At 42.5% G+C, this 26,889-nt stretch overlaps 1 protein-coding gene across 1 annotated transcript in view; it reads left to right on the top strand.

The window, feature by feature from the left end:
• The window catches only part of SAR1B (secretion associated Ras related GTPase 1B), a 157,212-nt gene that overhangs the window by 29,546 nt on the left and 100,777 nt on the right, over positions 1–26,889 (top strand). The window contains exon 2 of the mRNA XM_040442568.1: positions 26,442–26,517. Within this exon, the coding sequence (XP_040298502.1) occupies positions 26,460–26,517 (58 nt within the window). The 5' untranslated portion in view covers positions 26,442–26,459. The remainder of the gene's footprint in view (positions 1–26,441; positions 26,518–26,889) is intronic.

The raw sequence follows: 26,889 nt of genomic DNA, 5'->3' as shown, positions 1-26,889 counted from the left end.
TAGCATTTTTGAAAATGTGTCCATTTTTTTAATGTGTCCATGTTCTGAGAGCTATAGTTTTTTTTTATTTTTTATTTTTAGCAATTTTCTTATGTAGGGGCTCATTTTTTGTGGTATGAGGTGACGGTTTTATTGGTACTATTTTGTGGGACATACGCCTCTTTGATCACTTGGTGTTGCACCTTTTGTGATTGTAAGGTGCCAAAATAGCTTTTTTTACACATATATTATTTTTATTTTTTTACGGTGTTAACCCGAGGGGTTAGGTCATGTGATATTTTTATAGAACTGGTTGTTACGGACGCAGCAATACCTAAATATGTATACTTTTTTTATTTTATTTCACTTTAACACAATAGCATTTTTTAAACCAAAAAAATGATGTTTTAGTGTCTCCATGTTCTGAGAGCTATAGTTTTTATTTTTTGAGCGATTTTCTTATGTAGGGGCTCATTTTTTGCGGGATGAGGTGACGGTTTTATTGGTACCATTTCGTGGGACATACGCCTTTTTGATCACTTGGTGTTGCACTTTTTGTGATGTAAGGTGACAAATTGCTTTTTTTGACAGTTTCTTTTTTATGGTGTTTATCGGACTGGGTCGATCATGTGATATATTTATATAGCCGACCGTCACGGACGCGGCAATACCAAATATGTCTATTTTATTTTTTCTATTTAAAGGATAACTGTCACACTTAGACCCTAATTTCAATTTTCATATATGTAGTTACTAATAACATGATACCAGAATCAGTTACTATTAGACTGACTTACCCCATATTTAATAAGATTCAGCCCTTAGCAACCAGTCTGCATAAAACTGCAATTTCACTATTCAGTTAAGATGGCCGCCACTGCCCTCACCCTGAAGCTAATCTCGCCTGCCCTCACTAGCCAGTAACAATAGCCCCCCAAAAGTGTCAGTAACCAGAGCCCTCCCCCCTAAAGGGTTAATCTCCTGCAGCACAAAGGGCTCCTCTTACCACATGTTGCTTTCGTTTATACACTGAGCAGACGGCAGATCTCCCTTCCCTGGTCTGCGCTGATTCAACTCTGCCTTCTCCAGCTCTGCTGAGTGAGGGAGCGTCTGCCAAGCGCAGGGACAGGGAGAAGTGCACACAGCCTAGGCACTGTTATCAGCTGCTGGGGAGGACCTGGCTTTAATCATTTACTTACAGTCCCTGGCTGTCAGTAATCTGACCTTGCACGCAGCGTCCTCAGTCCTTCTGTGAAGGACGGACCATGCCTAGCAACTCTATTTTAAGCACAGGTAAAAGTAGGCAGTACAGGGAACAAAACTGTGGAATTAAGGGGTAATTGAATACACAGTGAAAAATTGAAATAGGGCCACCAAGGTTATATTAATCCCCACAATCCAATACTCAAAAAAAATAATAATACGACAGTTATACTTAAAAAAATATATATTTATTCCTTACTTGGGGAATTTATTTTTTACATGTGAAACTTTTTTTTTTTTTAACACTATTTTTTTTTATTTTTATTTTACACTTTGCGTCCCCCATAAGGTCATACAAGACCACTGGGGGACATTTAACTTCACTTTTTTTTTTCACTGTTGATTTCTCCTGTAACTGGGGCTGACATATTAGCCCCAGTTACAGGAGAAATACACCCCCCAGAGAGGCTGTACAGTGCAATACAGCCTCAGTGCAGGGCTTATCGAGGTCTCTGAAAGACCTCACAGCTCCTGCACTCACCCGGCTCCAGCAGTCAATGTTGTACAAGGAGACAGGGACAATAGTCTTAGTATCAAGTATGTATATAGAAAAATACCTTATGGACTATATAGCAGACATTGGTTTCAATTAGAATCCATATTGCCCAACCTGACTCCAGGCAAGTGCCTGTGATATTTAAAGATATATATATATATATCCGATGTTCCTTAACAAAAAGGGGTCAAATAAAACAACCAAACAACAGTTGTTCTGGCTCTGGGGCGGGTCACGTGTTGATAAGAGGCGGATTTTGAGTGTTTGAGCGGGGGTTTAAATAGAGACGCTCAGACACTCACTTTGCTGCTGCCACTGCAGGACGTCATTTATAGGTGCTGCCGCACGCAGGACCGCTAGCATGACTACAGCTAACATAGTAACATAGTACATAAGGCCGAAAAAAGACATTTGTCCATCCAGTTCGTCCTGTCATCCTACAAGTTGATCCAGAGGAAGGCAAAAAAAACCTGTGAGGTAGAAGCCAATTTTCCTCACTTTAGGGGAATAAAAAATTCCTTCCCGACTCCAATCAGGCAATCAGAATAACTCCCTGGATCAACGACCCCTCTCTAGTAGCTATAGCCTGTAATATTATTACACTCCAGAAATACATCCAGGCCCCTCTTGAATTCCTTTATTGTACTCACCATCACCACCTCCTCAGGCAGAGAGTTCCATAGTCTCACTGCTCTTACCGTAAAGAACCCTTTTCTATGTTTGTGTACAAACCTTCTTTCCTCCAAACGCAGAGGATGTCCCCTTGTCACAGTCACAGTCCTGGACCACAATAGGTCACCACTGGAGAGCTAAGTAGTTTACATGTATTTTTGATATATACTTGGGATGTGACTATTCTCCAAGAGCTTTTATAGGCATTTACAGCAAGTTTTGATAACCTGTAAATTGGTCCCCTGATGATTTGGCGGATGCCAATGAAACTCATCGGGACTACTTAGCATATTTGCACTTGGGACCATTGAGTCGCTTTTGATTATCATATCTTCCCTTTCTGTTTCCGTTTTACTTGACAAAACTGGGCAGTCACTGTTGCCTAATAGAGGGACAGTAAGGACCCTTTCACACGGGCGAGTATTCCGCGCGGATGCGATGTGTGAGTTGAACGCATTGCACCCGCACTGAATCATGAACCATTCATTTCTATGGGGCTGTGCACACGAGTGGTGATTTTCACGCATCACTTGTGCGTTGCGTTAAAATTGCAGCATGCTCCTCTTTGTGCGTTTTTTAACGTAACGCAGGCCCCATAGAGATGAATGGGGTTGCGTGAAAATCGCAAGCATCCGCAAGCAAGTGCGGATGCGGTGCGATTTTCACGCATGGTTGCTAGGAGACGATCAGGATGGAGACCCGATCCTTATTATTTTCCCTTATAACATGGTTATAAGGGAAAATAATAGCATTCTGAATACAGAATGCATAGTAAAATAGGGCTGGAGGGGTAAAAAAAAAATTTAATTCACCTTATCCCAGTTGATCGCGCAGCCCGGCTTCTCTTCTGTCTCCTTTGCTGATTGCAGGAAAAGGACCTGTGGTGACGTCACTCCGGTCATCACATGATCCATCACATGATCTTTTACCATGGTGATGGATCATGTGATGGACCATGTGATGACCGGAGTGACGTCACCACAGGTCCTTTTCCTGCAATCAGCAAAGAAGGAGACAGAAGAGATGCCGGCTGCGCGAGCAAGTGGACCTAGGTGAGTTAAAAAAAAATAATAATAATACATTTTAAAGCGCTATTTTACTATGCATTCTGTATTCAGAATGCTATTATTTTCCCTTATAACCATGTTATAAGGGAAAATAATACAATCTACAGAACACCGCTCCCAAGGGTTTGGGTACCAAACATGCGCGATTTTTCTCACGCGAGTGCAAAACGCATTACAATGTTTTGCACTCGCGCGGAAAAATCGTGCATTTTCCCGCAACGCACCCGCACCTTTTCCCGCAACGCCCATGTGAACGAGGCCTAAGGGTAAATTAGAGAGGGAGCACTACCAGTGATAGTCCTTAGGGATACATAGGGACAGCGTCCCAGTACCCCTGTCTCTCAACTCTATCCTCCCTCCTGTCAATTGCTTACTGGATTTTGTACTGTTCTGAGCGCAGTTATAGGTCGCATCTATTTATACCTATTTTGGTGTGTCCTTTGTTTCCGTTTGTATACAAATTTTTGGGCCTTTTTTAACAATATATTATTAAATGTTATGTTTTAATTGTAGTGAATTATTTATGTGAAATTAGTTCCTCAAAGGATTATAAATAATAATCAATTTATTAAATACAAAACCTTCTAAAAACAATGCGTTTCTGGGCTCTAGGGGCCCTCCCTCAGGTTGCAGAAGTGACAGGTCATACACAATCATGTTTTGTGTCACCATTTTCTGTAAGCCATATTATTTATATTTTTCTGGCAATGGTATTGTGTGAGGGTTAATTTTTTACAGAATGAGTTGATGTTTTTATTGGTACCATTTTGGGATACATAGTATTTTTAATGGCTCAATATTGCACTTTTTGCAAGGCGAGGTCACCAAAAAATGGCTTTTTTGGCAGTGTTTTAATTTTTTTATGGTGTTTACCTGACGGGGTAGATAATGTGATATTTCTATAGCACCGATCATTATGGATGCAGTGATATCTAATATGCCTATTTTTTCAATAGTAAATGGCTTGATGAAAGGAAAGTGCTCTTTTTTGAAACTTTTTCATATTTGTATAAAATACCTTTTTTTAAACTGACAGTTGCCTATAACTGGTACTCATAGGCTTCCGTAGCTGGCAGACTCAGAGCGCCTGTCTGAGGCCTTAGGCTGCCTTAGCAGCCATCGGCACCATGAAATTGCATGGTGGGGAGACGATGGGAGCTCCCTCCCTCTTTAAACCCCTTAGCTCTATCGGTCAACATCCAAGTGGTTAAGAGTGAGTTCACATCACCGTTATGGATTCCATTATTGTTTTCCGTTATAACATGGTTATACTACTGTCCTCTCTTTTCATTCTCTTTTCACTGTTCTTTTTTTCCTATAGCTACCAATGTTTATATCCTATAGTTCTCAAGCAATCACATAAAACTAAACACCATTCTACCCTTCCAATTGTTTTCATACTTTAACCCTTTGGTGGCCAGCCTGTTTGGGCCTTAGTGACCAAGTATTTTTTATTTTATACTTTAATACTTTAGTGACCAACCTGTTTTCTGCACTGGTGACCAAGCACTTTTTTTTTCTTTTTTTTTTCTTCCTATTTCAAGAGATATAACTCAAGGGCATATTTTTTTGCGGACCAAGTTGTAATTTTAAATGACACCATTTTGGAGTACACATAGAGAAATGAGCTGATATCTGTGATGCTGGGGCTGTTAGTACATCCAGTAATATACTCAATTGGCTAAATGTACAGTACAGACCAAAAGTTTGGACACACCTTCTCATTCAAAGAGTTTTCTTTATTTTCAGGACTATGAAGGCATCAAAACTATGAATTAACACATGTGGAATTATATACATAACAAACAAGTGTGAAACAACTGAAAATATGTCATATTCTAGGTTCTTCAAAGAAGCCACCTTTTGCTTTGATTACTGCTTTGCACACACATTCTCTTGATGAACTTCAAAAGGTAGTCCCCTGAAATGGTTTTCACTTCACAGGTGTGCCCTGTCAGGTTTAATAAGTGGGATTTCTTGCCTTATAAATGGGGTTGGGACCATCAGTTGCGTTGAGGAGAAGTCAGGTGGATACACAGCTGATAGTCCTACTGAATAGACTGTTAGAATTTGTATTATGGCAAGAAAAAAAGCAGCTAAGTAAAGAAAAACGAGTGGCCATCATTACTTTAAGAAATGAAGGTCAGTCAGTCAGCCGAAAAATTGGGAAAACTTTGAAAGTAAGGGCTATTTGACCATGAAGGAGAGTGATGGGGTGCTGCGCCAGATGACCTGGCCTCCACAGTCACTGGACCTGAACCCAATCGAGATGGTTTGGGGTGAGCTGGACCCCAGAGTGAAGGCAAAAGGGCCAACAAGTGCTAAGCATCTCTGGGAACTCCTTCAAGACTGTTGGAAGACCATTTCAGGGGACTACCTCTTGAAGCTCATCAAGAAAATGCCAAGAGTGTGCAAAGCAGTAATCAAAGCAAAAGGTGGCTACTTTGAAGAACCTAGAATATGACATATTTTCAGTTGTTTCACAGTTGTTTGTTATGTATATAATTCCACATGTGTTAATTCATAGTTTTGATGCCTTCATAGTCATGAAAATAAAGAAAACTCTTTGAATGAGAAGGTGTGTCTAAACTTTTGGTCTGTACTGTAGATATGGTCCAAGACAAGTTAAATGGGGTAAATGTGGACAAGGCTCCGGGTCCAGATGGATTACACCCAAGAGTGCTTAAAGAGCTCAATTCAGTCATTGCTGTGCCCCGGTTTAAAATTTTTAAAGATTCTCTAGGTACTGGTACAGTGCTAAGTGATTGGCGCAAGGCAAACGTGGTGCCCATATTCAAAAAAGGATCAAGGTCCTTCACAGGTAATCATAGACCAGTTAGTTCAACTTCTGTTGTGGGACTAATGTTTGAAGGGCTCTTAAGGGACTATTTACAGGAGTATGTGACTGTTAATAATAAAAATATAAGTGATAACCAACAAGGACAGAAGTTGTCCGACTAACCTGATTTGTTTTTATGAGGAGGTGAGTAGTAGCCTGGACAGAGGGGCGGCTGTGGATGTAGTGTTTTTGGATATTGCAAAGGCTTTTGATACTGTCCCTCATAGACGTTTAATAGGTAAAGTAAGGTATATAGGCTTGGAAAGTATAGTTTGTAATTGGATTGAAAACTGGCTGAAGGACCGTGTCCAGAGAGTTGTGGTCAATGATTCCTATTCAGAATGGTCCCGGGTTATAAGTGGTGTACCCCAAGGTTCAGTGCTGGGCCCTTTATTTTTTAATTTATTAATGATATCGAGGAAGAGATTAATAGCACCATTTCTATTTTTGCAGATGATACTAAGCTATGTAGAACTGTACAGTCTATGGAAGATGTCCATATACTACAAGCTGACTTGAACACTCTGAGTGATTGGGCATCAACTTGGCAAATGAGGTTCAATGTGGACAAATGTAAAGTTATGCATATTGGTAGTAATAATCTCTATGCTTCATACAGTCAGGTCCATAAATATTATGACATCGACACAATTCTACATTTTTGGCTCTATACACCACCGCAATGGATTTGAAATGAAACGAACAAGATGTGCTTTAACTGCGGACTGTTAACTTTAATTTGAGGGTATTAACGTCCAAATCAGGTGAACGGTGTAGGAATTACAACAGTTTGAATATGTGCCTCCCACTTGTTGAGGGACAAAGTAATGGGACAGAATAATAAATCAAACTTTCACTTTTTAATACTTGGTTGAAAATCATTCGCAGTCAATTACAGCCTGAAGTCTGGAACGCATAGACATCACCAGACGCTGGGTTTCATCCCTGGTGATGCTCTGCCAGGCCTCTACTGCAACTGTCTTCAGTTCCTGCTTGTTCTTGGGGCATTTTCCCTTCAGTTTTGTCTTCAGCAAGTGAAATGCATGCTCAATCGGATTCAGGTCAGGTGATTGACTTGGCCGCCATTACATAACATTCCACTTCTTTCCCTTAAAAAACTCTTTGGTTGCTTTTGCAGTATGCTTTGGCTCATTGTCCATCTGTACTGTGAAGCGCCGTCCAATGAGTTCTGAATATGAGCAGATAATATTGCCCGAAACACTTCAGAATTCATCCTGCTGCTTTTGTCAGCAGTCACATTATCAATAAATACAAGAGAACCAGTTCCATTGGCAGCCATACATGCCCACGCCATGACACTACCACCACCATGCTTCAATGATGAGGTGGTATGCTTAGGATCATTAGCAGTTCCTTTCCTTCTCCATACACTTCTCTTCCCATCACTCTGGTACAAGTTGATCTCGGTCTCATCTGTCCATACGATGTTGTTCCAGAACTGTGAAGACTTTTTTAGATGTCGTTTGGCAAACTCTAATCTGGCCTTCCTGTTTTTGAGACTCACCAATGGTTTACATCTTGTAGTGAACCCTCTGTATTCACTCTGGTGAAGTCTTCTCTTGATTGTTGACTTTGACTAGTGATGAGCGGGAGGTGCCATATTCGATTTCGCAATATTTTGCGAATATTCTATTGAATATTCGCCTTATATTCATCGAAATCGAATATTCATCATTATATTTATCGTGAATAATATGCAATTTAATTATTCGCATATTGCGATTTACTTTAACTGTATAAGGCAACTTTCCTATTGGTTGGCTATTTATATTCGTTGTTTAGAATATTAGTGTAACGGGGTTCCGAAGGTGCACTTGGTCCCCCATTAGCCGCAGACCTGCTGCTTAGCTTCGGGAGCGAGGATCTGTGTTTGACCTTGTTCCCAGGGCGGCTTTACTAGCTGGGTGACTCCCTGCTCCTAAGTCTGCCTTGAGCGCCGAGCTGATCACTCGGTGCTCGACTGGTTGGTCTGTCGGTCATGTGACGCTGGCCACGTCACATGACCCTCACTCCCCACTATAAATACAGGCAGCCTGCTGGCCACAGGTTGCCTGTTAATTTAGGTTCCACCTGTGGTTTTGTCTTTCCTGGAGTACTTACCGCCTGCTGAATTCCTGACGATCCTCAGCCTGCTCCCTGTGTACTTTGCTGCTCTCCTGGTATTCTGACCCCGGCCTCGTCCTGACGATCCTCTGCTGACTCCTTTGGTACTACACGACTCTCCTGGTATTTATGACCCCGGCTTCTCCTCACAATTCTCTGCTTGCTCCATTTGTACTTTGTAGCTTTCCTGGTATTGACTCGGTCCGTTCACGTTCTGTTGTTTGTCTGTCTGTCATCCCTGCACTTAGTCCAAACTAGGGATTGCCGTCCAGTTGTCCCCTGTCTTTAGGACTCGTGAGGCAAGTAGGCAGGGCCAGGGGTAAGGGTGGAGCGCAGTGGTCACTTCCCTCCCCCCTGTGTGTGTGTGTACGCGACCGTTACAGATTAACAGGCCCAATAACCACTGCATAATGAATCCTCTGGTGACCCTGACTGACCATGTCTCTAATTTGACACAGAGGGTGCAGGAGTTAGGGGAAAAACTCAGTTCTTTTGAGTTAGGGCAAGGTTCTTTCACTCCTCAGGCCTCCAGTCCGCATTTTGAGCCCCAGTTTAAGCTCCCAGAACCCTTTTCTGGAGACCGGAAGAAGTTTCTCTCTTTTAAGGAGAATTGCAAACTTTACTTCCGTTTGCGCCCTGTGTTCTCTGGCCCCGAGAGTCAACGCGTGGGCATTATCATTTCCCGACTACAGGGTTATCCCCAGGACTGGGCGTTCTCTTTACCTGCTGGCGCCAGTTGTTTATCTTCTGTGGAGGGGTTCTTTCGGGCCCTAGGTACCCTCTATGATGAACCAGACAGGGCTCTAGTAGCCGAGACGGCTCTAAAGGCACTGGTTCAGGGCAATCTACCTGCGGAGGATTATTGCACCCAATTCAGAAGGTGGTGTGTCCCCTCAGGATGGAACGAACCAGCCCTGAAGAGTCAGTTTAGGTCAGGTCTGTCTGATAATTTAAAGGATCTTCTGGTCAGTTATCAACTTCCAGAAACCTTAGAGGAGATGATGACCCTTGTTGTCCGACTTGACCGACGGGTTAGAGAGAGGCGACAGGAACAACAGTTCTCTTCCAAGATGGTGGTCCAGCCAGAGGCCTATCCCAGAGACAATTCTGAGGTCTCCACCGAGGAACCCATGCAGGTTGGCATGACCCGAGGGAATCTTCGCCGCAGACGTGGAGAATGCTTTTACTGTGGAGATCCTGACCATTGTATCAACCAATGTCCTAAGAAGGTCCTCTGTCAAGCCTCCTAAGGCAAGGCAACCTAAAGACCAGGTACACCCTGAATTTTCTAAATGTAAGCTTTTGGTACCCATTACGATTTCTCTGGGAGTAGATAAATGGCCGGGTAAGGCCTTTATTGATTCTGGCTCAGCGGCTAGCTTTAATGACTCTGAGTATGCTGTAAGATTGGGTATTCCTATGTTTGCCTTACCAACTCTCCTTCCCTCCGTCAGTGGTACAGCATCACCTGTCGGCCTCTGCCTTTTATATCTTTAGTGAGCACCAAATCCTGGATCACTGGATTCACTTAAAAAAAATTAAAATAATAATAATAATTATTATTATTTTTTTTTTAAGTGAATCCAGTGATCCAGGATTTGGTGCTCACTAAATAACCCCACTGTATACATTTTGTGCTCAATGATACTGAGGTGCGAGACACCATATGAGCAGGATTTTTTTTTTTTTAAGTGAATCCAGTGATCCAGGATTTGGTGCTCACTAAGGATATAAAAGGCAGAGGCAGACAGGTGATGCTGTACCACTGATGAAGGGAAGGAGAGTTCCCGAAACGCGTCTGGACTGCACACCTGTGAAAGAAGCACCTCCGCACTTTTATGCATGGTCATGCTAACAACATTGAAATAGAAGAACACTGGGACAATCGGGACGTAGAGTAAATAACCTGATATTCATTGCTCTCCACTGCTTGGACACACGGATCAGCGAACTACAGGAGCCAGGAGCGAGACGCCGGCAGTACCCCGCGCCGCTCGTTTACCTCTTACGTCCACAAAGATGCTTATATGGTATATATCAACGGGAAGGTAGGAAGACTCTACTTGTGGAATCTTATGTTATGGGCATGAAACTAAAACCAGCATAAATAACCCCACCGTATACATTTTGTGCTCAACGATACTGAGGTGCGAGACACCATATGAGCAGGAGTCCAGTTGGGTGGATTCGTATTGCCCACATTTGAACCCACAGACTATATAAGCACCAGATTAGTGTGTAGGAGCTGGGAGCCTCATTACCAACTTGTGTGTGCGCACTGGATATTGAAGTTCAGTAACTGTTAAGCAACCTATATGGTATAGATATACCTACATTCCAGCGTGTTGTGAATATAAGGGACTGATTTCATTTATTAACTCCATTGTGTGGAATTCAGTATTATTATTCATTTTAATCTCATTGATTTTATTTGTATTTTAGGGAGCAATGCTAATTGTAGATTTTATATTATACACGTGTAGTATGATTGTGATTTAATTAAATTTTATTCACATTATTCAATATTGTGGTCTAAGTGTTGTGTGCTCGCCCTAACCTTGGTTATATATTTAATGTTCACATATGTGTCTTTTGTTCGTTCCATGCTAGAGATGAGCGAATAAAAGTTGAAGTGGAATTTGAGAATTTCCTGACACTTCATGGTAACGAATCGCATTATTTCCTAAAATGTTAGGACATGGAGCAAAGAACTCTGGGAACAAGGGATCACTCACAATGCCATGCATGCAGCCAATCAGAAGCCAGCCAGCCCTGTGATGTCACAGCCCTATAAATAGCCTCAGCCATCTTGGAGTCTGTCATTTTCCAGTGTACTTAGTGCAGGGAGAGACGTTAGCAGGCGCTAGGGAAAGACTTAAACTTTTATTTTGTTAAATAGAAGTTCAGGGAAAGATCATTAGAAGTGTAGGGAAAGGATAGGGAGGAGCTATTCCACAGTATTGAAGCAGAACAGGGTCCAATAGGGGAATGTACAGCCTGTGTAATAGGAATAATCCTATTACACCTTGCTGCACTGACTGGGGATCCAAATTCCCATTATACTGCTGCTTTCAGGTTTCCAATAGATGATTACCTCTGTAATTCCAGCAAACCTTTCTTGTTATTGGGGTGCAAGTGCTGTGTGATACAGCCATTAACAGGGTGTATTACTAGGAAATATTTCTACGTCTTATTAGCCCTTGTGCAGTGCAGTGCAGTTATATGTTATAAAGCCTTTTTGGGGTGTATTAGTGGAAAAAAATAAGGGCTTATTTGCCGTTCAGAGGTGCAGTTATATGTTCTAAAGCCTTTTTTGGGGTGTATTAGTGGAAAAAAGGGGCTTATTAGCCGTTGTGTGGTGAAGTGAGAAAATTACAGCCTTTTTTGGGGTGTATTAATTTCCTTTTTATTTATTTATTTGATCTAACAGTATGTCAGACAGAGAAGTGACAGGCCCTGCACAGAGAAGGAGCAGAGGCCTAAATGTTTCTGGTGCAGGCACAGGTCGCAGCAGAGTAAGGGGCATGGCAGCAGGGGTCACTTCGAGAGGCCTGAGCTCCCGGTGTCAACTAGTGGTCGTGTCTTGACCAGCAACCCAGCGGTTCTTGAATGGTTGACTCGGTCATCCACTTTGTCCCAAGTGACATCAGACACCTCCAGCCAAGGGTCGTGGGTTCGTCAGACACAACCCTTAGTTGGCATGGCCCAGGAGCTGTCCCTGTGGCCTCAGCTGTCCTCAACCTGCCTCTGTCTCGATCACCAAAACGATTTCCAAGAGACAACTGTATGCGTGCATACTGAAAGTGCTTCTGGCCAAGTTGCTGGAGCTGCAGTGCCTCCCGTTCCAAGTGGTGGACTCTGCACCTTTCAGAGAACTGATGGCTTGTGCAGAGCCGAGATGGAGAGTCCCAAGCCGTAATTTCTTTGCCAAAAAGGCAGTACCACCTGCATAAATATGTAGAACAGAAGGTGGGCCAGTCCTTGAGCCTATCTGTGTCTGCCAAAGTGCACGGAAGCGCCGACATGTGGAGCTTTAACTACGATCAAGGACAATATATGTCCTTTACGGCCCACTGGGTAAATGTGGTTCCTGCCCAGCCAAACCAGCAACTTGGCCAGGTGACGCCGCTTCCGCCTCCACGTTCTCACGTCGTTGTTCCTGCGACAATGTCCACCTCTGCCTCCTTATCCTCCACCATGTCCTCAGCCTCCACTGCAGGGACAATTCACAGTGCCCCACCAGCATACCATATGTGCAGGGTATGGCGGTGTTAAGTTGTTCTGTATCTAGATTTCCTGGGCGAACGGAGTAACACAGGGGAGGAACTGCTCCGCTTTCTTCATCAAGAAATTGAACCCTGGCTTTCTCTGCCACAACTAAAAATCGGAACCATGGTGACCGACAACGGGACGAACATGTCGGCGCTGCATCAAGGAGGGATGAGCCATGCGCCCTGCATGGAACAAGTGTTCAATCTGGTTGTCAAGCGTTTCCTGAAGTCTTCCACCCATCTGCAAGACATCCTAAAAATGGCCAGGAAACTTTGCATGCACTTCAGCCACTCGTAAACTGCAAAGCAGACCCTCCTTGAGCTGCAACGGGAGAACGGCATCCCCCAACATAGTCTGATATGTGACTTTTCCACCCTCCATATGTTGGACCGACTATACAAATAGAGAAAAGCCATAAACAATTTCTTGATAATACAAGTGGACAGAGGTACTCCCCTGTGTAACTTCGATGTTAGCCAGTGGCAGCTCATTCGGGACACCTGCCATTTGCTTGTGCCCTTTGAGGAGGCCACTTTATTTGTCAGTAGTCAGGATTACGGGAGGAACGACGTCACTCCACTGATTCATGTCCAGGAAAAGATTCTGGTAAATCTGGCTGTTCAGGGGACTGGAGACGTAGCAACTACATCTCACGGCCAAATGAGCCCTGTGGGGGCTGAACTGGAGAAGAAGGACATTGGAGCACAAGCACTGTGTAGCGAAATGGGTGGTTTTTCTACACAGGTGACAGGAGAGGAGAAGCAGGAGCAGCCGGAGGAGCAAGAGGGAGATGAGGAAGAGGAGGTAGAGGACCCAGACACACCCTGGCAGTATGCAGTGGAGATGGAAGCTGGGAGATGGAGGGGGGGGGAAGGAGCAGTTCCAGCTCCATCAACAGCAACTTGAGTCTAAAGTCGCTGATGAGCAGCTTTCTTCACCCGCCTACGGAAGAAACCAGCAGGTGGTGGCATACTTAGACAGCACCCTGAGTAGTGAAGCTTCTATATTATTCGTCAAAAAGTGACAGGTACCACGCCCCTTTGGTCCTCTTGACAGGTCCCCCCCACCCCCACCCCTTCGCCTCCTCCCTCCCAAATCTGAATAATGCATGCCTGGACATGTCTAGAGCGCGGTTCACCATACTCCTTAATGTCAGTATACAAATTGAGCACAAACAAAAACACCACGTTTTAAAAAGTTAATTGAGCAGATAAACGTACAGAAATACGATGCAATAATACAACACATAAATGTAAAGAGATGCACCACTTTTACATATAAATTCAAAATTCCTACGCAAGTTCACACATCACATTCCCAGCCTCCGATAATGCAATGAGCATTACTAAACATAGTGTAAACAATTGAGACCTTTAAGATGCAGAGTACAATAAAGTCTGAAAAGGAACTTAACAACGAGAAAGAACTGGCTTTAAAATCTGGTAACTTATTTTCATCTATCAATTATCTATCTAGCATTCTATCTACCTATCTATAGTCTATCTTCCTATCTATCCATCCATTTATCTATCCAACTAGTCTATTTGTTATCTATCTATCTATCTATCTATCTATCTATCTATGTATCTATACATCTGTATACCCCATCTATCTAAATTCTATCAATTTATCTATCTATATTTCTATCTATCTATCTATCTATCTATCCATCTATCTATCTATCCTGTCTATTTACAGACATGTCAGGACATGTCCTGATATAAAGTCTATACATATATCTATGCATCTATCTGTTATCTATCTATGCCATATACCCCACCTATCTATACTTCTATCTATTTATCAATTATCTATCTATCTTTCTATCTACCTATCTATAGTCTATCTATCTATCCATCTATCTGTTATCTATTTATCTATACAGCCATTTACCCCATCTATCTAAATTCTATATCTCAATTTATCTAGGAAGAGGGTCATGTGACACATCAAACTTATTGGGAATTTCACAAGAAAAACAATGGTGTGCTTGGTTTTAACGTAACTTTATTCTTTCATGAGTTATTTACAAGTTTCTGACCACTTATAAAATGTGTTCAATGTGCTGCCCATTGTGTTGGATTGTCAATGCAACCCTCTTCTCCCACTCTTCACACACTGATAGCAACACTGCAGAAGAAATGCTAGCACAGGCTTCCAGTATCCGTAGTTTCAGGTGCTGCACATCTCGTATCATCTGAAAGCAATCGTCTATGCTGTGAAGATACGAGATGTGCAGCACCTGAAACTACGGATACTGGAAGCCTGTGCTAGCATTTCTCCTGCGGTGTTGCTATCAGTGTGTGAAGAGTGGGAGAAGAGGGTTGCATTGACAATCCAACACAATGGGCAGCACATTGAACACATTTTATAAGTGGTAGGAAACTTGTAAATAACTCATGAAAGAATAAAATTACGTTAAAACCAAGCACACCATTGTTTTTCTTGTGAAATTCCCAATAAGTTTGATGTGTCACTTTTTGACGAATAATATAGAAGCTTCACTACTACCCTGCCACCCGACATTGAAGTTCTGCTGGACTACTGGGCAGAATGTGGAGAGACTGACCTTTTGTCAAGATGAATCAGGCGTGGATCAGCCAGGATTTCCACCCACCAGTGCCTGATACATCAGATTAGATCATCCATGCTGCCTCACCCAAACCTTGACAAAAGAGACCGGTTTCTTCTGGCTACCTGCCTCAGCTACTATTCTGATGCTGCCACATGCCTGATGCCACATATCTGATGCCAAGTCCTCCTTCTTACACCCACCATCGTCAGCGGGTACTGTTTTTGCCACCCACCTCCCCACTCTGTCACAGGGTCTCTCTGTGGTCTCCTGATGCTGCTGCCACCTCCACACTGTCACCTTGCCACTCTGTGGTCTCCACATGCTGCTGCTGCCACCTCCACACTATGTCACCTTGCCAAATTGTGGCCTCCTCATGCTGCTGCTAAATCAACACTATGTCACTGGACCACTATGTGGCCTCCTCATTCTGCTACTAACTCAAGATTATGTAACTGGGCCACTCTGTGGCCTCCTCATGCTGCTTCCACCTCCACACTACATATGTCACCTTGCCACTCTGTGGTCTCCTCATGCTGCTGCTGCTAACTCAACACTATGTTACTGGGCGACTATTGGGCGACATTTAGTTGACCCTTCTTATCTGTCAGAAGGAAGGAAAAATGAGATGCACAACGGATCCTGTCTGTGTAGCAGCTGTAAGGCCTGTATGGTCCCATCAGAATTGGCTTATGATTTGGTAGCCAAAAGCAGGAGTGGGTACAAAACACAGAAGACATGCAAATATTCTATTCATGTGTCATCTCTGTTTTGGATCCACTCCTGTTTTTTTGGCTTTAGCAATACTGATTGGATTACTGACCAAATGCTGACCAATTACTGACCAAATGCTGAGTGAAGGCGGATGCTCCACAGACAGGATACGTTTTTTGGGGGGATATTGTTCTGAAGGATCCGCGGAAGGGCAAAATAATCAGTAACGTCAACACAAACATACTGCTGACACCCTCTCCACTCTGTCAGGGGGGCTTTACTTATATAAGTGTTTAATAGAACAGGTTCTGTACACATGTATGTAGAATCAGCTGACGACGGTGTAAAAGGAGTGCGCTTTTTCACGCTACAGTAGGATCTTGGGCCTCTGCATGGTTCTTTATACCTGGCGCTAACATCGACCTGTAAGGCTGAGTTCACACGAGTTATTTAGTCAGTTTTGGCCCCGTTACTGCCCAAATAAGTGAAGTATGCATTGATTCTAAGAGCGACATCTGTCATGTGCGTGTCATACTGACTCACAGTATTGTTTCACTACCACAGCAGACTCCCTATGTGTGTTACTGCAAAGCACAGTGTTCTATACCACTATACAGGCTCTCTGCAGCCAGGAAATAGCAGTTTTTTGGTGTGATTCACCGCAAATAAATTGATATCGAAACTTTTTTGGAAAATTTGGTGAAACGGACGAAATACATTTTTGAGAAATTCGCTCCTCTCTACTAGGAACAATAAAATGAAGAACAAAAATTGCAGTATTGGATCCATTATGTGATACAAATGAGCAATTCCTGGAGAACGCCATTAACTATAATGGGGTCCCTCAGATTTCCATCAGGGAGTTGGTAATTTTACCAGTCAAATGTGCCTTTTTATCGGAATCTGCGACAGAAGCCTTTACCGTTTTTAACTGTTGCTTATTTATTATGTTAAAGGAAAATTCAGAAAAAGTAAACAGTCTCCAAGGATATCATTAAAACGTTACCTTCATTAAGGCATAGTAAAATGAAGGCCTTGCAGGGGCTTTTTCATGCTAATAATTGTAAGGAGCCATTTACACAGGCAGATGATTGAGAACGTGTAAACAGAGGATGTGCTGGCAATAAATGAGAACTGTATTGGGAAGAACAATCATATTACTAATATTTATACTACAGTTCACGAGGTGCTTATTACTGGGCAAAATATCTTCCCATGTAAAAGGACAAGACACATACAAGCGGTTCTATTTATACCTTGGTGGTATCAGTTGGACATCCTCTCATAACAGGATCAGGGCCCATTTTCTATTGCAGATCAAATTCTAGATACAAGGCAACATTAAAACCACATTGAAAAATCATGTATGGTGGGAATGTCCCACTCCACAAAGTACAATGTATATGATACAATGTTGCATTCAGTGACTGTACATACACCATGTGGTCCAGAGGAATTATATTGCTCTTTAAACTACATGAAAAAGTATTCTAGGAATGCTTGTGAAATACCACCCTGGAAATTCTAAATTGTCATTGGTGCATAGATGTTCAGGTATGACTCAGTCCTAACAAATGATGGTATGATGTTCTCATTGTGAATCATCTGAATAGATGCCAGTAGTAAGTTGTAACCTGACTCTCCCTGCGACATCAATATGTTTCTTGTTTTTTGACAGGGAGCTAAAGGCACTTTGGGATTGTGGTTTTGCAACCAGTGAAACTGCTGACATGTGGAATGGATGTTTCAGACATTATTGTCCTTTGCTGTGAAGTTTTTACATTTGCAATAGTTAAATGGCTAGTATAAAAGCTATATAGATCTACGTAAGCATACTACAATGTAGGGTAGGTGCCCCAAAATATAACCATACCTTTCATGTGAAAATCCAGTTCTCTAATCCTAACAAATGCTTTTTATTTTTATGCCAGTAAGGTTTTCAGAACACTCTGGGTGGGGATAGTCTGTTTGGTACACCAGTCATCCTCTGTGTCATTGATATCTCAGGGACTATCAAGCAAGCAAGAGGGGAGCGATGGTACACCAAATCTGCCCATGTAATAGGACCTTTAAGACCCATTTACACAAGTAAATTGTTATGGCAGTGGATATGAAACCCCTGGGTAAAACAACCGATTTGACTTTGGGCTACTTATAAGGGTGTTATCCTGGCACTCCTCTGGTTTTCCCCCCTAAACCCCTGCACAGGCATCTGGGCTTCACTGCGGTGGAACCACCAGGCAACTACCTCCTGGAGTAGTCTCCGTATGATTGACAGTGGACCCATGGAGTTCAAGAGACACCTGTGCAAAGCACCAGGAGATAATTCAAAACCATAATCAGGGACAGGGACGATATAAGGGCAAACAAACAGATACAACACTCCTTTGCAGGAACTAGCAGGCTACGATTCTATTGCTCAAGCACCCTCCCATAGGAGGTATAGAACCCCTTTGAGGATATGTTCCCACAAGACAGATACATTGTGAATACACTGTGAATTATCATGCAGCAATTCCGCAGCATTTTACAGTACCAGTGGATAAGATTCCACATGCTGTGAAAAAAAACTTCAGTGTAAATTGAGTGACATCTGTGGCAAATCAAAATTTACTCTTTGTAACTGTGCCGCAATACAGCTGCCGAAATTCAACTTAAATTCTAAATCTTTAATTCATGGTCTTGTGTTCATATATTGTTGACGTGTCATGTTGCACTATACAAAATGTAATAGGGGATAACGTTAGATAGCTTTATTTCATGTGATGTGTTTATTAAATCTGCACGCAATTTCAGTAATAAACACACAGATATGGAATAGGCTGTGCCTCTTGCTGTGACATGTACATTTTGAGTAATATGGCACACCAGCAGAAAATACATTGCCCTGGTTTGAAAAAGTGATGCAAACCCCTCCAAATACTTTCACTCAGAAATTATTTCTATATCTGTTTCACAATTTAATTTCTCTATCACACACCATAGAATAGCAACTGTCCAATAATAGTTTAAAATAAAATTAGAGAATTCCATACATTTCTTACAGCATCTATTTTACTAGAACAACTATACACTCGTTTTGAAAATCTTAACCTTTTGCATCATTTTACCGCACAACTATATGCGTGGTGGCGGTAAGCGCTTATTTGAACCCGTCCTAAAAGTGTCTCGTTAAGTAAAGGCTACTTTTAATTATCGTTTTTTTGTGGATCCGTCATGGATGTGCAAAAACGCTTCTGTTACAATAATACAACTGCATGCATCAATCATGAATGGATTCGGTTGTAATATATCTTCTATAGCCATGACGGATCCGTCTTGAACACCATTGAAAGTCAATGGGGGACGGATCCGTTTTCAATTGTGTCGGATCCGACCCCTTTGACTTACATTGTGTGTCAGGCAGGGCCGGACCGGCCTGCCGGGATACCGGGAAATTTCCAGTTCGGCCGGCAGGCCCGAGTGCCGCAAGGCCGCGGCCCTGGTGACAAGTGGGGGCGGCCGGGTGCAGGGCACAGCAGGAGATGAGCGCTTCCATTGTGGAAGCGCTCATCTCCATAGTTATCTGTATCGCCGTCCTCAGGACGGCGATACAGATGTCTATTGTACGGCAGGGGAGGGAGAGGTGTGTCCCCTCCTGTTCCTCTGATAGGCTGCCAGCACTAGGCCGGCAGACTATCAGAGGCTGGTGCAGGCGGCGTGATGACGTCATCGCGCCGCCTGAGCAGTATAGCGAGGGACACAGGCCGGAAGAGGCCTGCATCGCATCGCTGGAGGAAAGTATAAGTGTTTTTTTTTATATTTAGTAGGTACAATACTGGATCATGATGGGGGGGCTACTGGAACATGATAAGGGGGGGCTACTGGCACATAAGGGGGCTATTGGAACATAAGGGGGGACTACTGGCACATAAGGACGACTACTGGCACATAAGGGGGGCTACCCGCACATGATGGGGGCTACCCGCACATGATGGGGGCTACTGGCACATAAGGATGACTACTGGCACATGATGGGGGCTGCTGGCACATGGGGGGCTATTGGCACATGATAAGGGGGTCTACTGGCACATAAGGGGGTCTACTGGCACATAAGGGGGGCTACTGGCACATAAGGGGGGCTACTGGCACATAAGGGGGGCTACTGGCACATGGGGGGTCTATTGGCACATAAGGGGGCTACTGGCACATGATAAGAAGGCTACTGGCACATAAGGGGGGCTACTGGTACATAAGGGACGTCTACTGGCACATAAGGGGGGCTACTGGCACATAACGGGGACTACTGGCACATAATAAGGGGGGATACTGGCACATGATAGGGGGGCACTCTGGCTACTGGCACATGATATGGGGAGCTCTGGCTGCTGGCACATGATGGTGGGGGGGGGCTCTTATTACTGGCACATGATTGGGGGGCATCTATGGGGGCACATCTTACTGGCACATGATTGGGGGGCATCTATGGGGGCACTTATTACTGGCAGATTATTGGGTGGCACTATAGGGGCATCTACTGAGGCTAAAAGGAAGGGGTATTTTAAATAAGGGTGCTCTGCATAGGGGCATTTTATACTGGGACACATTATGGTGGGCACTTTGGGGAAGGGGGGGAGCACTATGGGATCATCTATGGGGGCACTGAGAAGGGGTATTTTATATTGGCACATTATGGGAACATTAGCTCAACTGGGGGCATTACAAAGGGGTAAGTTATTACTCCCCCATGGTATGACCCCGTAGTAGCAGCACCGGCCTCTCTCTGCTCTGCTATCCCTCTGCCCATTCTCCAAATCCTTATTATGAAATCTTTCTCATTAGGATAAAACATAACATCAGCTCCGCCGAGCCCCCGGCCAAAGTGTTGAAGTGGTGTCTGAGATCCCCAAGGGCCAAGCCAAGTAATTGTAAGTTTTCATGTGAAATATGTTTGTTTGTAGTTGATCTTTATTATCGATTTTACATTGCAGATTTTTATTATTTTTTGCAGCATATGGGTGAGATTTTATAAATATTTTTATTATTTGGTCGAAAGGCTCATTGGGGGGAGGGGGCATTGTAACAGGACTGCCGTAGAATATCTAAAATAGCTGGTCAAGTAAAATGTTGCATGCAACAATCATTAAATAGGTGGCCAACAAAAAAGGGGCGGGTAAAACACTGTCTGAGCATGCTGAGAGTTGTAGTTTTGCAACAGTTGGAGACATCCTGATTGGAAAAACACTGTGATAATATGAACAATGGTGGTTCTACAAAAGAGCTATCGTGGGGCAAAGTTCATATTCGTGTTTACACACGTGTTTTAAAATGAATGCTTTCACCTTTTATAAACAAGTAAATAATTATGCAAATCTGTGGGGCTGGTATGCAACTTTTTCCAGGGCTGGTTTTTATCCCCAGTCCGGCCCTGGTGTCTGGGCAGATCCGTCTTGCTCCGCACCACATAGTGGACAGAAAAACGCTGCTTGCATAGTTTTTCTGTCCGCTATGGGGACGCAACCAAATGGAACGGAATGCCTTTTGGTGCACTCCGTTTCGTTCAGTTCAGTTTTGTCTCCGTTGACAATGAATGGGGACAAAACTGAAGCGTTTTCTTCCGCTATTGAGATCCTATAACGGATCTCAATAGCGGAATTGAAAACGCTAGTATGAAAGTAGGCTAAGATCTGCTGGCGAAGCTGAGGCGAAATGCGCGTCGAGGTTCCTATTCTGACCTGTGCTGCTTTTTTCACCCCCCATCATGTCTTGCGGTATACATTGATTTGATTATGATTTTCTATTTAGCTCAGTTCACCCTTTAACCATAGGGTTTTGCACTGCTATTCTTTGAGAGATTTAATCCTCTCTCTTGTCTCTAAACTTAGCCTCTACTGAATCTCTGTCTTTGGCTATTGTTTCTATCATCTCTATCACTGGTGAGTGATAGGTCTCAGGCCCCTTGCAGACGAGCGTGTCCGGATGCATTGCGGCAAACCCGCGCGAGTAGGTACACAATTGCAGTCAGTTTTGACTGCGATTGCTTTCCGATGTTCAGTTTTTATCGTGCGGGTGCAATGTGTTTTGCACGCGCGTGATAAAAAACCGACTGTGGTACCCAGACCCGAACTTCTTCACAGAAGTTCAGGTTTGGGTTAGTTGTAGTGTAAATTGTATTATTTCCCCTTATAACATGGTTATAAGGGAAAATATTAGCATTCTGAATACAGAATGCATAGTAAAATAGGGCTGGAGGGGTTAAAAAAAAATATATATAATTTAACTCACCTTAATCCACTTGTTCGCTCAGCCGGCATCTCTTCTGTCTTCATCTGTGAGCAAGAGGACCTTTGATGACGTCACTGCGTTCATCACATGGTTCATCACATGATCCATCACCATGGTAATGGATCATGTGATGAGCGTAGTGACGTCATCAAAGGTCCTATTGCTCACAGATGAAGACAGAAGAGATGCCGGCTGCGCGAACAAGTGGATTAAGGTGAGTTTATTTATTTATTTATTTTAACCCCTCCAGCCCTATTTTACTATGCATTCTGTATTCAGAATGCTATTATTTTCCCTTATAACCATGTTATAAGGGGAAATAATAATGATCGGGTCCCCATCCCGATCGTCACCTAGCAACCGTGCGTGAAAATCGCACCGCCTCCGCACTTGCTTGCGGATGCTTGCGATTTTCACGCAACCCCATTCATTTCTATGGGGCCTGCGTTACGTGAAAAACGCACAAAGAGGAGCATTCTGCGATTTTCACGCAACACACAAGTGATGCGTGAAAATCACCGCTCATGTGCACAGCCCCATAGAAATGAATGGGTCCGGATTCAGTGCGGGTGCAATGCGTTCACATCACGCATTGCACCCGCGCGGAATACTCGCCCGTGTGAAAGGGGCCTTACTTTAGAGTTTTGCTCCCTCTGGGACTGTTCTTTACAGTTGCAAGAAAAAGTATGTGAACCCTTTGGAATTATATGGATTTCTGCAGAAATTGGTCATAAAATGTGATCTGATCTTCATCTAAGTCACAACAATAGACAATCACAGTCTGCTTAAACTAATAACACACAAAGAATTAAATGTTACCATGGTTTTTTTTTAACACACCATGTAAACATTCACAGTGCAGGTAGAAAAAGTATGTGAACCCCCTAGACTAATGACATCTCAAAGAGCTAATTGGAGTGAGGTGTCAGCCAACTGGAGTCTAATCACTGAGATGAGATTGGAGGTGTTGGTTACAGCTGCCCTGGCATATAAAAAATACACACCAGTTCTGGGTTTGCTTTTCACAAGAAGCATTGCCTGATGTGAATGATGCCTCGCACAAAAGAGGTCTCAGAAGACCTACGATTAAGAATTGTTGACTTGCATAAAGCTGGAAAGGGTTATAAAAGTATCTCTAAAAGCCTTGCTGTTTATCAGTCCATGGTAAGACAATTGTCTATAAATGGAGAAAGTTCAGCACTGCTGCTACTCTCCCTAGGAGTGGCCGTTCTGTAAAGATGACTGTAAGAGCACAGCGCAGACTGCTCAGTGAGGTGAAGAAGAATCCTAGAGTGTCAGCTAAAGACTTACAATAGTCTCTGGCATATGCTAACATCCCTGTTAGCGAATCTACAATACGTAAAACTATAAACAAGAATGGATTTAATTGGAGGATACCACAGAGGAAGCCACTGCTGTAAAAAAAAAACATTGCTGCACGTTTACAGTTTGCACAAGAGCACCTGGATGTTCCACAGCAGTACTGGCAAAATATTCTGTGGACAGATGAAACCAAAGTTGAGTTGTTTAGAAGAAACACACAACACTATGTGTGGAGAAAAAGAGGCACAGCACACCAACATCAAAACTTCATCCCAACTGTGAAGTATGGTGGTGGGGGCATCATGGTTTGGGGCTGCTTTGCTGTGTCGGGGCCTGGACGGATTGCTATCATCAAAGGAAAAATGAATTCCCAAGTTTATCAAGACATTTTGCAGGAGAACTTAAGGCCATTTGTCCACCAGCTGAAGCTCAACAGAAGATGGGTGTTGTAACAGGACAACGACCCAAAGCATAGAAGTAATTTAACAGAATGGCTTAAACAGAAGAAAATACGCCTTCTGGAGTGGCCCAGTCAGAGTCCTGACCTCAACCCGATTGAGATGCTGTGGCATGACCTCAAGAAAGCGATTCACACCAGACATCCCAAGAATATTGCTGAACTGAAACAGTTCTGTAAAGAGGAATGGTCAAGAATTACTCCTGACTGTTGTGCACGTCTGATCTGCAACTACAGGAATCGTTTGGTTGAAGTTATTGCTGCCAAAGGAGGTTCAACCAGTTATTAAATCCAAGGGTTCACATACTTTTTCCACCTGCACTGTGAATGTTTACATGGCGTGTTCAATAAAAACATGGTAACATTTAATTCTTTGTGTGTTATTAGTTTAAGCAGACTGTGATTGTCTATTGTTGTGACTTAGATGAAGATCAGATCACATTTTATGACCAATTTGTGCAGAAATCCATATCATTCCAAAGGGTTCACATACTTTTTCTTGCAACTGTATTTAGATGATAATTTTATGTTATATATTGAGCCATATTATCATTGATATTATTTTCTGTGACTGGATTATTTATGTATGTACAACCTGTGTGCCTAACATGTTTTACATCTCTTGGTAGGTGACAGCGGCATAGGCCAGTGGATTATGGCATGTGCATTTCTGCTGGTTCTTTCTCTGTTATCTTTATTTTTATGTATATTATATGTTATGTATTTATTATAATAAAATGAACTATATTTTTGATTCTTTTGGGCATTTTTTTGTTTTTTGTTAATCAACAACACTGTAGGTTTCTATTGGTTTCCAATATTTTGCCCAGACTTATAGCTTTGCATATTGAGGCTTGTTTTTGGTTTCATAAGATCTGTCGTCACCCTGTGGCGCTGCAGATCTCTGTGACCACATTGTCTTTAGACAGTTGCATCACAATAAGTATCCCGGGGACCAGCCTAAGTGGACTTTCTGCATGGCTTCACTGTAACAGGGTATTAGGGTACTTTCACACTAGTGTTGTTAGAATCCGGCAGGCAGTTCCGGCAACGAGACTGCCTGCCGGATCCGGCAAACCGTAAACTGATAGCTTTTTTTTCCGGATCCGTTAGACAGATCCGGTGATATACCAGATCCGTCTCATCCGGTATCACCCGAAATAACGGATCCGGTATTCAAATATCAAAAGAGAAACTAGCTCCTCCTATATCCCGGCGCATGCACAGACCAGAAGACTGGATCTGGCGATGCGGCAATTTCCAAAACCCTTGGTACCGGATCCGGCATTAATACATCTCTACCACACAAGGGGCGGAACAAAAGACATCCTGATGCATACTGAACGGATTGCTTTCCATTCAGAATGCATTAGGACAACACTGATGCTTTTTTCCCGGTATTGAGACCCTTTACCGGATTTCAATACTGGAAAAGAATAACGCTAGTGTGAAAGTACCCTTACAACTATTCATCGCTCTGTAAAGTTAAAAAGTCAGCAGGGGCACACTCTTCTTGATGTGAGAGAGTGTTCCCTGATGGCTGTAAAGTTAACTGTGAGCCTGCAGTGTGTGAACTAACTCTTTGCTGCCCTGACTGTGGCAGGAAGGGGTTTATTCATGTTTTTTTTTTATTTAACAAATAAACTAAAAAGTAAAAATAATAATAATAATAAATCATGAAATAAAGAAGATACAAAATAAAAAGGTTATAGCCATAGTTACTAGTTCAACAATAGTATAGTAGACTACGTACACACACGTACACACATTTTGTTTCTCCTTTTTCATTTATAAAATAAAAAATATATTTCTTTGTTTGAGCAATAGTACAGTGAACTTTGTCTGTGTAAAATATTAAACATGCAGACATTTTTATTCCTTTTTGCTTTCATAATTTTTTAAAAATATATAAGTATTCATTTTAGCAATATATATTATAGCTGTTTTTTTTGTGCATAAGATATACAAATGCATGCATATACAAACGCATGCATTTACAAAAAAAATATGTAAAAAAAAAGACCGAAAAAAAGGTGAAAAAAATAAATGCCGGATCCGTTTTGCCGGATGACACCTGAAAGACAGATCCGGCATTTCAATGCATTTTTATGACTGATCAGGCATTTTTAAGACTGATCAGGATCCTGATCAGTCTTACAAATGCCTTCAGTTGGCATACGTTTTGCCGGCTCCGGCCGGCATTTCTGGCGATGGAACTGTTTGCCGGATCACTCTGTCGCAAGTGTGAAAGTAGCCTAATCTGATAACACAGAATAAAGTATTTTTTGCCCAGCAAAAAAAATATTGTTGTTATTCATCTAATTCTTCATGTCTAAATTATTTCCTGTCTGGAATCAGTATATTAGACAACTCATAAGATCTTACTTGCTTCCATACAGAGCTTCTAAGCATTCAACATGTCTTTTCTATTCAACTGGATATACAGTGGTTTCAGCAGTGTGCTTCAGTTTCTCGGTAAGTTTATGGGATACAATAACAATATTTTTTATTTCTGATTGCAATTGTTAACCTATGAACAATGTTGGATTGATATCAAACTGAAGGGGAACTACCAAATATGTAATTTCAATCATAAATGTCAGTACAAAATCAACATAGTTGTGACATAACATGGAAATTGTGTACATAAAGTTATGGCAGGTTTATCATGTTGCAAATCCCACATATGGTTAAGTCCTAATGCAGCTCTGTTTTGTATGAAGTAGTAATAGAGTTCCTATAGAGGTGTATAAGTGGCGTACTGTACATCCATATCCCTCAAATTTTTTATATAATCTGAACCATTGTTTCTCAGGAAAATATGCATATGGCATTCCCATGGAACTG

The sequence above is a fragment of the Bufo bufo genome, chromosome 1 (genome assembly GCF_905171765.1).
Source record: "Bufo bufo chromosome 1, aBufBuf1.1, whole genome shotgun sequence".
Classification (NCBI taxonomy): domain Eukaryota; kingdom Metazoa; phylum Chordata; class Amphibia; order Anura; family Bufonidae; genus Bufo; species Bufo bufo.
Note: the sequence above shows the minus strand (reverse complement) of the source record. Positions and strands in the feature narration are given on the sequence as shown.